This window comes from Microcaecilia unicolor, chromosome 6 (genome assembly GCF_901765095.1).
Source record: "Microcaecilia unicolor chromosome 6, aMicUni1.1, whole genome shotgun sequence".
Classification (NCBI taxonomy): domain Eukaryota; kingdom Metazoa; phylum Chordata; class Amphibia; order Gymnophiona; family Siphonopidae; genus Microcaecilia; species Microcaecilia unicolor.
Genome location: NC_044036.1, coordinates 104,600,484 through 104,614,611, shown reverse-complemented (window position 1 = coordinate 104,614,611; position 14,128 = coordinate 104,600,484). Strand labels below are relative to the sequence as shown.

The 14,128-nt window shown below is 48.4% G+C and overlaps 1 protein-coding gene across 1 annotated transcript in view; it reads left to right on the top strand.

Annotated features, from left to right (window-relative positions):
- Positions 1–14,128, top strand: part of FAM102B (family with sequence similarity 102 member B) — a 192,954-nt gene that overhangs the window by 50,741 nt on the left and 128,085 nt on the right. The window contains exon 2 of the mRNA XM_030205201.1: positions 10,575–10,695. Coding sequence (XP_030061061.1) covers positions 10,575–10,695 — 121 coding nt within the window. The remainder of the gene's footprint in view (positions 1–10,574; positions 10,696–14,128) is intronic.

Below are 14,128 nucleotides of genomic sequence, written 5' to 3'. Positions count from 1 at the left end.
TGCCCTAGTCACTGCGGTGACAAAGAGAACTACCCTCCCTGTTGAAGGAGGTATTGCCCTGAAGGATGTTCAAGACCATAGGCTGGAAACAGCATTGAAACGGTCCTTTGAAATTGCAGGTCTCACTGTTCGGGCGTCTGCATGCAGCTGTTAAGCTGTGAAAGCCTGCCTAGCTTGGCTGCAACAGGCACTGGCTCAGCCCGGAGATGGAGCGGAGCCCTTCTTGGATGTGGCTCAGCGGATGGAGGTGGCCTTGTCCTTTCTGGCTGATGCCCTTTATGACCTTGTCAGAGCTTCGGCTAAACAAATGGCAGTAGCAGTGGCGGCTCGCCATCGTCTGTGGCTATGACACTGGGCAGCGGACATGGCCTCTAAGCAAAGGTTGGTGAAGTTGCCTTTTGAAGGACTTCTCCTATTTGGTGAGGAGTTAGAGAAAATTGTGAAAGGCCTGGGTGATCCAAAACCCCAGCGCTTGCCCGAAGATAGGCAGAGGCCTTCTTCTAAGGGCCAGGCGGTCCACTCCTCGTATAGACCTCGCTTCTGTGAAGCTAGAAGGTACCGCCCGGGGCGTTCTGCTGGGTTCACTTCACGTGCCCGTGGTCAGCAGAGGAACTCCTTTCGCTCGGACAAGCGTTCCGCAGCCGGTGGCTCAAGACCAGGAGTTCAGGGGCGACCCTCTCAATGATGGTGCGCCGGCCCTCTCCTCGATGCCTGTCATCGGAGGACGGCTTTCCCTCTTTGTCGAGGAGTGGGCCAAGATTTCCTCAGATCAGTGGGTTCTGGATCTGATCAGAGATGGATACAGAATAGAATTCAACGCCCCAGTAAGAGACGTGTTTGTGGAGTCCTGATGCGGTTCTGCCGTCAAACGGGCGGCGGTGGAGGAGACTTTACAAGGTCTGATTCAGTTAGGGGCAGTGACCCCGGTGCCTCCTGCTGAGCAAGGCTGCGGCCGATACTCCATCTACTTTGTGGTGCCGCGAAAAGGTGGGTCCTTTCGCCCTATTCTGGACTTAAAAGAAGTGAACAAGTCCCTGAGAGTGTGGCATTTCCACATGGAATCCCTGCGCTCCATCATTGCGGCGGTTCAGCCAGGAGAGTTTCTCACGTCTCTAGACCTGAAAGAAGCTTACTTGCACATACCGATTTGGCCCCCGCACCAGAAGTTTCTGAGGTTTGCGGTGTTGGGAAAACATTTCCAGTTCAGGGCCTTGCCTTTTGGCCTCGCCACAGCTCCCCAAACCTTTTCGAAGGTAATGGTGGTAGTAGCTGCTTTTCTCAGGCGAGAAGGTATCAGGGTTCACCCATACCTAGACGACTGGCTCATCAGAGCAGACTCTGCAACAGAGAGCTTACAAGCTACAGCCAGAGTGGTCTCAGTACTGCAATCTCTAGGCTGGGTCGTCAATATGGCCAAAAGTCACCTGTCCCCTTCACAATCTCTAGAGTTTTTGGGGGCCAGGTTCGACACAGTCTTGGGCTATGTGTTCCTACCTGAGCTAAGGCGGTGCAAGCTTCAGAATCAGGTTCGTCTGCTCCTGAGGATGCCCCGCCCGTGAGCTTGGGACATTGTCCAGCTGCTGGGATCGATGACAGCCACGATGGAAGTGGTACCCTGGGCGAGAGCGCACCTGAGACCTCTACAGTATTCCCTACTCCGGAGATGGTCTCCTATTTCTCAGGATTACCAGTGCAGACTTACTTGGCTCCCTGCGGCCCGTCTCAGCATGGAGTGGTGGCTCTCGGACAGCATGCTGCGGCAAGGAATGCTGCTGACGCTCCCCGTTTGGTGCCTAGTGGTAACAGATGCCAGCCTGAAGGGCTGGGGCGCACACTGCAAGGGGAAGCATGCCCAGGGTCTATGGACACCCGAGGAGTCGGAGTGGTCCATCAACCGCCTAGAGTTGAAAGCGGTGTTTCAGGCGCTTCTGACCTTTTAAGTGACCCTGGAAGGATTGGCTGTCAGAGTGATGTCGGACAACACGACAACGGTGGCCTATATAAATCGACAAGGCGGAACAAGGTGCAGAGCACTAGCCGCGCAGGCCGAACTGATTTGCCACTGGGCCGAGCTGCATCGTCAGTGTCTGTCGGCAGCTCATATTGCAGGTCAGAGCAATGTGCAGGCCGATTATCTGAGCAGGCATCAGATCGATCCAGCAGAATGGAATCTGGCAGACGAAGTATTCCTGCAGATCTGTGCCAAATGGGGCAAGCCCGTGATGGATCTAATGGCGACAAGTGCCAATACCAAAGTCCCGTGCTTCTTCAGCAGACGGAGAGATCCTCGCTCGGCGGGGTTGGATGCCTTGGCTCAACCCTGGCCTCCGGGTCTACTTTATGTGTTTCCCCCATGGCCCTTGATAGGGCGCCTGCTCTTGCGGATTCGGCTGCACCCAGGAGAAGTGGTCCTCATCGCCCCGGATTGGCCAAGGAGACCTTGGTATGCAGACCTCCGACAGATGTTCCTGGAGGCTCCTCTGCTGTTACCTCTGGTACCGAACCTGTTGACTCAGGGACCGGTAGCCATGGAGGACGCCGGCCGCTTTGGTCTTACGGCATGGCTATTGAGAGGGCGCAATTGAGGGATAAAGGTTATTCCAATAAAGTTATTTCCACTCTCCTGCAAGCCCGCAAGCGGTCCACTTCCGTGGCTTATGCCAGGATTTGGTGCCTGTTTGAGTCTTGGTGTGCTTCCAGAGCCATTGCTCCAATGCGGGCTCCTGTCTCGCCGATTCTGGACTTTTTGCAGGAAGGTGTACAAAAAGGCTTGGCCTATAATTCCTTGCGGGTGCAGGTGGCAGCGTTGGCCTCCCTTCGTGGTAAGGTGGAAGGTGTGTCTTTGGCTGCTCACCCAGATGTGGCACGGTTTCTTAGAGGGGTGCTTCGGCTCCGACCTCCAGTGCGAGCACCCTGTCCAGCTTGGAACCTGGGGCTAGTTTTGAAAACCCTGCAGGCATCTCCTTTTGAGCCGCTTCGGCGAGCATCGGAGAAAGACTTGACACTGAAGGCCGTTTTTCTGGTGGCCATTACCTCGGCGAGACGGGTGTCAGAGCTCCAGGCGCTGTCCTGTAGAGACCCATTTCTGCAATTTTCAGAGTCCGGAGTCACGGTTCGGCCCGTGCCTTCCTTTATGCCTAAGGTGGTTTCAGCCTTTCACTTAAACCAGCCTATTTTCTTGCCCTCTTTTTCAGAGGAAGAGTTTCCAGAATCTTTTGGGCAGCTGCACCTTTTGGATGTGCGCAGGACTCTGCTGCAGTATCTGCGAGTTACTAACTCTTTCAGGACTTCTGATCATCTGTTTGTTTTGCTATCCGGTTCTCGCAGAGGGTCTCCAGCGTCTAAAGCCACTATTGCCCGCTGGCTCAAAGAAACTATCTTTTCAGCTTATCTGCTGGCCGGCAGGGTTCCGCCTGTAGCCTTTAAGGCACATTCTACTAGAGCGATTTCTTCCTCTTGGGCTGAAACTGGAGCACTCTCTCTTCAAGACATATGCAGTGCAGCAACATGGGCTTCTAAGCTCTCCTTTGCCCGACATTACAGGCTGGATGTGGCTGCCAGGAGGGATGCACGTTTTGGTGCACAAGTGCTAGCGCGTGGTGTGGCTTGTTCCCACCCTATCTAGGGATTGCTTTGTTACATCCCATACGTAATGGCTTCATCTGCTTGATGACAAGGAAGGGAAAATTAGGTTCTTACCTTGGTAATTTTCTTTCCTTTAGTCATAGCAGATGAAGCCATGAGCCCTCCCTGTATGATTGTCTGTATGCTGTGAATCTGTTTTTCAGGTTCTGTTCTAATTTCCTGAAGTTCCTTCCTTGGGAGAAAGTTGGAAAACAATCTTCAGGATTCATGTGAAGCAACTGGGGGACCTGGTCGACAAGCTCCCTCCGGAGCAGTCCAGGCCTTTTCAGGAGGTAGTCAGGCAGCTGAAGGCGTGCAGAAAGTTCCTGTCCAGGGGTATCTATGACACCTGTGATGTGGCATCTCGAGCTGTGGCCCAAGGTATAGTGATGCGCAGACTCTCCTGGCTGCGTGCCTCTGACCTGGACAACCGCACCCAGCAACGACTGGCGGATGTCCCTTGCCGGGGGGATAATATCTTTGGCGAGAAGGTCGAGCAGTTGGTGGACCAACTACACCAGCGGGAAACCGCTCTCGACAAGCTCTCCCACCGGGCGCCTTCAGCATCCACCTCAGCAGGTGGACGTTTTTCCCGGGCCAGGCAGGCTGCACCCTACGCCTACAACAAGCTTAGGTACACCCAGCCGGCCCGAAGGCCTCCTCAGGCACAGGGACAGTCCCAGCGCGCTCGTTCCCGTCAACAGCGTGTGCCTAAGCAGCCCCCTGCGCCTCCACAGCAAAAGCCGGGGACGGGCTTTTGACTGGATCCATGGGAACATAGCCGACATCAAAGTGTCCGTACCGGACGACCTGCCGGTCGGGGGGAGGTTGAAAGTTTTTCACCAAAGGTGGCCTCCGATAACCTTTGACCAGTGGGTTCTCCAAATAGTGCGGTGCGGATACGCCCTGAATTTGGTCTCCACTCGACCAAATTGCCCACCGGGAGCCCAATCCTTCAGCTCCCATCACAGGCAGGTACTTGCAGAGGAACTCTCCGCCCTTCTCAGCGCCAATGCGGTCGAGCCCGTGCCACCAGGGCAGGAAAGGCAGGGATTCTGTTCCAGGTACTTCCTTGTGGAAAAGAAAACAGGGGGGATGCGCCCCATCCTAGACCTGATAGGCCTGAACAAATACCTGATCAAAGAGAAGTTCAGGATGCTCTCCTTAGGCACCCATCTACCAATGATTCAGAAAGACGATTGGCTATGTTCCCTGGATTTAAAGGACGCTTATACTCACATCCCGATACTGCCAGCCCACAGACAGTATCTCAGATTCCGCCTGGGGACACGGCACTTTCAGTATTGTGTGCTGCCCTTTGGACTCGCCTCTGCCCCACGGGTGTTCACGAAGTGCCTCGTGGTGGTTGCGGCGTATCTACGCAAGCTGGGAGTGCACGTGTTCCCGTATCTCGACGATTGGCTGGTCAAGAACACCTCGGAGGCAGGGGCTCTCCGGTCCATGCAGTGCACTATTCACCTCCTGGAGCTGCTGGGGTTTGTGATAAATTACCCAAAGTCCCATCTCCAACCAGTCCAATCTCTGGAATTCATAGGAGCTCTGCTGAATTCACAGACGGCTCAGGCCTTTCTTCCCGAGGCGAGGGCCCACAACCTCCTGTCCCTCGCTTCCCAGACCAGAGCGTCTCAGCAGGTCACAGCTCGGCAGATGTTGAGACTCCTGGGTCATATGGCCTCTACAGTTCATGTGACTCCCATGGCTCTTCTTCACATGAGATCTGCTCAATGGACCCTAGCATCCCAGTGGTGCCAAGCCACTGGGAATCTAGAAGATGTCATCCGCCTGTCCCTCAGTTGCTGCAATTCGCTGCACTGGTGGACACTTCAGACCAATTTGACCCTGGGACGTCCATTCCAAATTCCGCAGCCCACGAAGGTGCTGACGACGGATGCATCTCGCCTGTGGTGGGGAGCTCATGTCGATGGGCTTCACACCTAGGGACTGTGGTTCCTCCAGGAACAGGATCTTCAGATCAACCTCCTGGAGCTCCGAGCGGTCTGGAACGCACTGAAGGGGTTTCAGAGATCGGCTGTCCTATCAAATTATCCAAATTCGGGCAGACAATCAGGTTGCAATGTATTACATCAACAAGCAGGGGGGCACCAGATCTCGCCCCCTGTGTCAGGAAGCCGTCGGGATGTGGCGTTGGGCCTGCCAGTTCGGCATGCTTCTTCAAGCCACATACCTGGCAGGTGTAAACAACAGTCTGGCCGACAGATTGAGCAGAGTCATGCAACCGCACGAGTGGTCGCTCCATTCCAGAGTGGTACGCAAGATCTTCCGAGAGTGGGGCACTCCCTCAGTGGACCTTTTCGCCTCTCAGACCAACCACAAGCTGCCTCTGTTCTGTTCCAGACTACAGGCACACGGCAGACTAGCGTCGGATGCCTTTCTTCTCCATTGGGGGACCGGCCTCCTATATGCTTATCCTCCCATACCTTTGGTGGGGAAGACCTTACTGAAGCTCAAGCAAGACCATGGCACCATGATTCTGATAGCGCCTTTTAGGCCCCGTCAGATCTGGTTCCCTCTACTTCTGGAGTTGACGTCCAAAGAACCGTGGAGATTGGAGTGTTTTCCAACCCTCATTTCGCAGAACGACGGAGCGCTTCTGCACCCCAACCTTCAGTCTCTGGCTCTCACGGCCTGGATGTTGAGGGCGTAGACTTTGCTTCGTTGGGTCTGTCTGAGGGTGTCTCCTGTGTCTTGCTTGCCTCTAGAAAGGATTCCACTAAGAGGAGTTACTTCTTTTTATGGAGGAGGTTTGCCGTCTGGTGTGACAGCAAGGCCCTAGAACTTCGCTCTTGTCCTGCACAGAACCTGCTTGAATACCTTCTGCACTTATCAGAGTCTGGCCTCAAGACCAACTCAGTAAGGAATCACCTTAGTGCAATTAGTGCTTACCATTATTGTGTAGAGGGTAAAGCCATCTCTGGAGAGCCTTTAGTCGTTCGATTCATGAGAGGCTTGCTTTTGTCAAGGCCCCCTGTCAAGCCTCCTGCGGTGTCATGGGATCTCAACGTCGTCCTCACCCAGCTGATGAAACCTCCTTTCGAGCCACTGAATTCCTGCCATCTGAAGTACTTGACCTGGAAGGTCATTTTCTTGGTGGCAGTTACTTCAGCTCGTAGAGTCAGTGAGCTGCAAGCCCTGGTAGCTCACGCTCCTTATACCAAATTTCATCATAACAGAGTAGTACTCCGCACTCACCCTAAGTTCCTGCCAAAGGTTGTGTCGGATTTCCATCTTAACCAGTCAATTGTCTTGCCAACATTCTTTCCCAGACCACATACCCGCCCTGCTGAATGTCAGTTGCACACATTGGACTGCAAGCGAGCGTTGGCCTTCTATCTGGAGTGGACACAGCCCCACAGACAGTCCGCCCAATTGTTTCTTTCGACCCCAACAGGAAAGGGGTCGCTGTCGGGAAACTCACCATCTCCAATTGGCTAGCAGATTGCATTTCCTTCACTTACGCCCAGGCTGGGCTGGCTCTTGAGGGTCAGGTCATGGCTCATAGTGTTAGAGCCATGGCAGCTTCAGTGGCCCACTTGAAGTCAGCCACTATTGAAGAGATTTGCAAGGCTGCAACGTGGTCATCTGTCCACACATTCACATCACATTACTGCCTCCAGCAGGATACCCGACGCGACAGTCGGTTCGGGCAGTCGGTGCTGCAGAATCTGTTTGGGGTTTGAATCCAACTCCACCCTCCAGGACCCGATTTATTCTGTTCAGGCTGCACTCTCAGTTAGTTGTTCTTCGTAGGTCAATTTCTGTTATGCCCTCGCCGTTGCGAGGTTCAATTGACCTGGGTTCTTGTTTTGAGTGAGCCTGAGAGCTAGGGATACCCCAGTCGTGAGAACAAGCAGCCTGCTTGTCCTCGGAGAAAGCGAATGATACATACCTGTAGCAGGTGTTCTCCGAGGACAGCAGGCTGATTGTTCTCACGTACCCTCCCTCTTCCCCTTTGGAGTTGTGTTTTACTCATTCCTTTGCTTGTCATTCAACTGAGCGGGAACGGTCGCGCACGGGTGGAAAGACGGCCACGCATGCGCGGTGGGCATGCCCTGCGTGCGGGACCGCCCGCGAAGTTTTCTTCCAGTTGGTGGGGGCTGCCGTGGACGTCAACCCAGTCGTGAGAACAATCAGCCTGCTGTCCTCGGAGAACACCTGCTTACAGGTATGTATCATTCACTTTACATGCCCACACTAGCAGGGGCCACTTTTTACCACAGCTTAGTAAAAGGACCCCTTACTGATTTGTGACTCTTAAATGTGAGATATATCCCACCCCTGAACTAAGGAATGCATTCATTGGGGTGCAAGAAAATCAGGACTGGATCAATAATTTCAAGGCATGGGATTTAGTTGGTAAATCTGCAGACTGCTTAGCATTTTGACCTCATCAGGGTGAATCTGTTACCAATAGTGCCATTAAGCACAACAGAAACTCTTCCTGGAATAGAGCAAGGCCTGACTTTAGAAGATTTTGGAAATCTGAGAGCAACAAAAGGAAAAGAAGTTTGGAGGAGAATATGTTTATAAAACATTTGCGATCAGGGATGTCAAACTGCAGTTTTGGAGACTGTAAACCAGTCAAGTTTTAAGGATATCCTTAATCAATATTCATTGGTGATCTCCTAAATACTCATACTTTATCCATCTACTATATAATGAACGTCTTTCCTCTCTATGCTGTTTTCTAACTGGCTAGGACATTTAAATTTTTAAACATAACTTTTCCTGTTGTACAACCTCGTGTCTAGACATCAAACTACTATTCCATTTCTTTAAATAGAGGTTGAATCACAGTCCACTTGCTGTTTTTCCACATTAAACATTGTCAAATTATACTAGTCAGTGTCCTTTGCTAATGCTGGCAGAAGCTGTGCATGAGATTTTAAGACTAAGAGAGAATGAACACAACATTGTGCCGATGATACCTCCCTTGACAAAGCTGGTGGGCGAAACGGGTCCCTGTCGGGAGTATCGGCATCAGGTGTTCAACAGCCAGATAATCATTGAAACTAAGTGACCTTTTTACACTGTATAAGTTGATTTTTGAAGTTGTTGTGAATGAGCAAGTTGATAAAAACAAAAAGTTGTAAAAACGGCGAAAGGACGGAGAAGGTTTTTGGCCAGTGATGAATAGAGGTCCGGTGAGTGCTTTGAAGGTATCAGGCATGAAGTAAGCCCTGGCACCCGGACAGTTTGAGGTCTTTTCCTCCTCTTTGTTCTTTTAGCTTTTTTTGAGTTCCTCCTAGCTTTGAAATGCATTGGTGAAGTGTGTCTACAGTCTACTGACATATGGCCATTTGCATTGGTTTTGGCACACATGGTAATGATAAACATCACCAGTCAATATCTCGGCCTCACTTTTCATTCCAGAATAGAACACCAGTGATTGGGCGATTGAGGATGCAGAGAACAAGAAGTTCAAAATCCGATTGGGAGTCCTTGTCATTCATTAAAAACAGATTAGCAGTTTCAAGACAGGAATGGAGGCCATCAAAGCAAGTTTTTGGCAATGAGAGTAAAATGCTAGAAATACTATGAAAAGATGATGACCTCCCTCATTCTATAACTTCAGAGCCATTTAAGTCCCATTTGCATTGTAAAATTATAGAATATTAGCATGTGTGCGTGTAAGTGCTGTGTATGCTTAGTGCTGTTCTATAATTTGGGTGCACAGTTTTGCTTAGTGTGTGGGAGGGGCTTCCACTTGCAAGCAAAAGTTATGAGTGAAGGTGGCATGTTTAGGTGTGCGCATTTATTCCTGCTGTTGGCGTGAGTACGCCTGATTATAGGCATATGGGTGATGATTTATGCCAGTGTTCTATAACGGACTCTCAGAATTTGCGCTCACTGCCTTTAGATGCTTAACTTTGGCACGAGTTAGAATTTCTCCAGAAACGTTGCTATCAGAACTTAAGAGAATGACCCAAGGATATCTGGTGCCCTAGGTGGACCTTTAGCTGTGTGCCTCCCCCTCATATAGTGCAGTCTATCATCTTCCCTTACCACCCCGCACCAACAGGTTGCCAGCATCTCTCCTTCTTCCTCTTAACCCCACTGCCCAAGCTGTCCAACATTTTTCCTTTCACTTGCTTGCCCCCCCCCCCCCCCCCAGGTGTCCCATTTCTCCTCTGAGGTATCCAGAATTTCTCCTTCCTTTCCCCCTATCAGGCTTACCACACAATCTTTATTACTGTTGCCCAGACCTGCTGTACTAAACAAGAATCAGCACAGGGTCTCAAGTACGTGTGCACACCAGATGCATGCTGCTCCCTCCCCCCCCCCCCCCCCCCACACACTTTGTGTTTCAGAAACGGTGGGGCACAGCAAGCCTTGAGCACACACGTGCTTGAGTCCCTGCCAGCTGCACTGCTTCTTCCCTAGACTAATGACCTGACTGCCACACTGGTGCTGCCGTAAATGAATCCCTAGTCTACCTAGTGATAGGGCTGGTCCCGGTTCATTGGTAATGCCTCTGCCTAAAGGCAGATTCAGGAGATAATAAACAGGGGGAAAGACATTAACAAGTGAGAACACCACAAACTCCAGAAGCTGTGGAGTTGGTATCTAGTCCGTTAGTGTTGAGTGCATAGTGGTGTGAGACTTGCATTTCCAATGCATGATGGCCTAGGCCATTAGTTCTCAAATCTGTCCTAGGGGACCTCCAGCCAGTCGTTTTCAGAGAGCCCTAATGAATATGTCTGAGACAGATTTGCACATAATGGAGGTGAGAGACATGCAGATCTGTCTTGGGCATTTTCATTAGGCATATCCTGAAAACCCAACTGGCTGGTGGTTCCCCAGGACAGGTTTGAGAACTACTGGCCTAGAACTAGAAAGAGCCTGTTCTTAATGCAAAATTATTCTTTTTCAAATGTAGTTAAACTCTTCTTTTTATTTGTATTTTCTAGGGAAGTCGTCCAAGCAAACTGTGTTCACTGGAGGAAGAAGTTCTCATTTATGTGTAAAATGAGTGCCAGCGCCATTTCAGGCGTTCTGGATCCCTGTGTTTGCAGAGTGTCTGTGCGGAAGGTAATCATTCAGAGTAGATTTGTTTTCAATGCTTTTGCTATGTGCATGTTTGAGTTTCTGCTTTGCCGCAAAGCTTTTTGTTTCTGCCTAACCTTTTTCTTGGGGGGGGGGGGGGGGGGGTGCTGAAAATGTTTCATTACTTATTCCATTGACCATCAGATATCCTTTTATACTTCGCCATCTGACTATTCATCCATGACCTGAAATAAAATTACACAGCAAATGATCAAACTGGCCCATCCAGTCTGCCCAGCTGAGATTCTTCCACTTCAGATAGATTTATATCAAAGAAATTCTATTCCACCCGTAAGACATTCCTCTTTGCTAAGACTTACCCCTCATCTTACTATGTTGATTAATGTATCCCTTGTCCCCTACCCTACCTAGTTCACTCTGTTAGATGCTTGCCTAATCTTTAAGTTTGTACTCTTATTTAACTTACTGTAAGCCACACTGAGCCTGCACAAGTGGGAAAATGTGGGATATAAGCAACAAATAAAATAAAAAATAAATAAATAAAATACTGCACCAAGAGAAACATAATAAAGACATCAGAAATATTAACATGTACATAACATGCAAACTACAGATACTACTTCTGCAGGAATTCTGTGCAAACATTTTGAAAATTTTTCATACAATATTTTCAGATTTCCTAATCATAAGGGCTGGCTTCTCCCTTTCTCCAGCAGTATCACTCAATATTCTGTCTTCCCCCATCTTGTTCTCTCCCCCAGCTTAGATTGCTTTCTACCATCCCTTCCCCTCCCAAGCTTTCTCTGCCTCTTTTGCAGAATAGACACCTCCCAACTTTCTCTTTCTGCTGCCTTATTCCTTCTCCTGCCCCCACACTTTTCCCTTCCTCTCTTCTCTCTTCCTCCCGAAAAGACCCTCAGCTCTGTCTTAATCCCCTAAACTTTTCTCTTTCTGTACGCCTTGCCTTTTCTGCCCCCTTTGGTTCTCTATAACTGCCATACAGGAGTTCTGGTTCTCTCTGCCCTTGACTTTGCTCCTCCTTCTTCCTGCACACCCACTGAATTCTCTTCCCCATCCTCATGCACACACCCCCAGCTTGCTCTCTGTATCCTTCCCCAGGCCAATTATGTGGCAAGGGGAGGAAGAAAGCAGCTCTGTGTTGCATCTTCTTCCTTCTCTGCCACCCAGAGTCAAACTGCTAATTTGATCTGCACGAAGACCCTGAACTGTGTCCTTCACAGTTTAAAATGTAGTTGGGCCTGGGGTAGCAGAGGAGGATACAGCCCAACATGGTGCCAGTTTCTTCCTGCTCCTCTTGTCACAATCAGGGTGAGAGGGATCCATGTGAGCTGCTGCAGCTGCCACTTTTGCCTCTTCTGCTCCTTGTGGAGAATTCTGCACAGATGGGTAAAACTGCACAAATTCCCCTGGAAGTAAGAAACAGCAAAAATGAGGCTAAAGAATACATGATAAATGCAGCAGTTAACAGATTCACCGCTATGCCATTAAGCCTCCTGATATGGAAAACGACAGTGCAGTCTTGGCAGCTGAGTCTGGATACAACACTTTCATCACCGGCTCTCCACCCACCACCTTGTCTTGCTGCACTTTCACTTCTGCTTGCAAGATCAACAGCTGGACAAGTCACGGCTGTATCGGTTCTCAGAGAGGGAGCTGTGGGTGAATTTTGTGTTGGAGTCCAGTCTGCAGTGGCATCTTTGACAGAAGCCCATATTTCAGAAGTGACTTCCCAGGTCAGAAATACATCTTCACTGGTGAATTTTATATCCATTGTGATGTCGGGTCAGCAACTTTTTTTCGTTGCAGCTTGAGGGGCTGAAGGATACTTGTAGCCCCGCTCAGTTGGTATCCAACAAAACAGAAGAAACTAGTTCTCGCAAAAATATAACAATTACCAAAAACAGCGAAGATGACACACAAAAATAATCAAAATAATAATAATAAAAATAATAAAAAACCTCAATGCCAAAAAATAAAAAATAGCAAAAAATGAAAAAAGTAAAAAACAAAACAAGATGACACAGAAAAAATTTTTTATTCAAAATTTTATTGAAAGGTGATATGACTCGACACAGCTGTGTTTTGGCCCAACTGGCCTGCGTCAGGAATCTGTTTAAAACAAATAAGATTAAAACAACATAAATATGTTAAACATCATAAACTGACGGTAAGTAGACAACCAACTCAGATGGTTACATTAGAGGCCATCTGGGCCGTGCTGATCAAATTGAATAGGGTTGTTGCAAAATCTTCAGATTTCTCAGCTCTAGTATTTAAAGTTGATAATGTGATGAAGAATCGGAAACAAAATCAGGCACTTTATTCAGAACTAAATTACAGCATCTTGAAGAAGAAATTAAAAACCTTAAGGAGGTCAATGTGAAATTGATTGAAGATAAAACTTTGATTCATTGTAAAATTGAACAAGTGGAAAACTTTAATAGGCATTTGAATTTGCACTTTCTAAATTTCCCAAAGCCTTCTGGTATGACTTCTAGAGATACACTTAAGAAATATTTGATTGAGGTTCTTCATATTTTTCTGAGTCTGTTTCTCTAGTGAATTGTATTTATTTTTTGCCTACTAGAATTTCTGAAAGAGTTTCTGTAAGATGCCAAGAGAATCTGGATTTAGAGTACTTAACTAATATATTGGAAAACATGACTGGAAGAAATTACAACAGCAGCTTTATTGGTCTCTCTTATTTTTGAACAAGATCTGACTGGAGTCCTAAGGTTATATTTTAGGAATTCTCAATCTTTATTTCTTGGTCAGAAGGCTTGGGTATATCCTGATGTCAAAGCTACTTAAGAGAGGCATAAAGCATTTCTATTGATGAGACAGGAAAAAAGAAATTTAGGTGCTATTTTTCAGCTAAGGTACCCATGTAAATGTTGTGTTCAGTACTCTGGAGTTAAGCATGTTTTTTTTGTTCCCAGAGAGTTTTTTTTAGATGCTAAGAGTGCCTGTATTGTGTTTTGGTTATGTTTAGATCTTGGAAATAATTTTTCCCAAGTACAATTTTTATATTGTATAAGTGAAAATAAATTCTATAAATAGTAGTAAAAAATATGCAGCAGTTAAGAAGTCTAGTTTCATTGCAATCAGCGGTAGAGAGTTCTAAATATCGGTCCAGAGATAGTAAGCTGTGACATGAACCTCTGCACTTAGCATATGTTCACTGATGGAACCATTGACAAAACTCTTTGCCAGAATAGAGTAAGTGCTAGGTTTATAAAGAGAAAATATAGGGTTGAAATAGCTTGGATCTACATTTGTGGATACTAAAGATCAAAAGCCCAATTTTAAACTTTACTTATCCACTTATGGATAGATAATGAAGGCAGTACAGGGTTAAAAGGCACAGGCAAACCAGTCACATGCCTGGAGCCCAGATTTGTAGCCCCCACCCCCCAACCTGATATGCTAGTTCTGT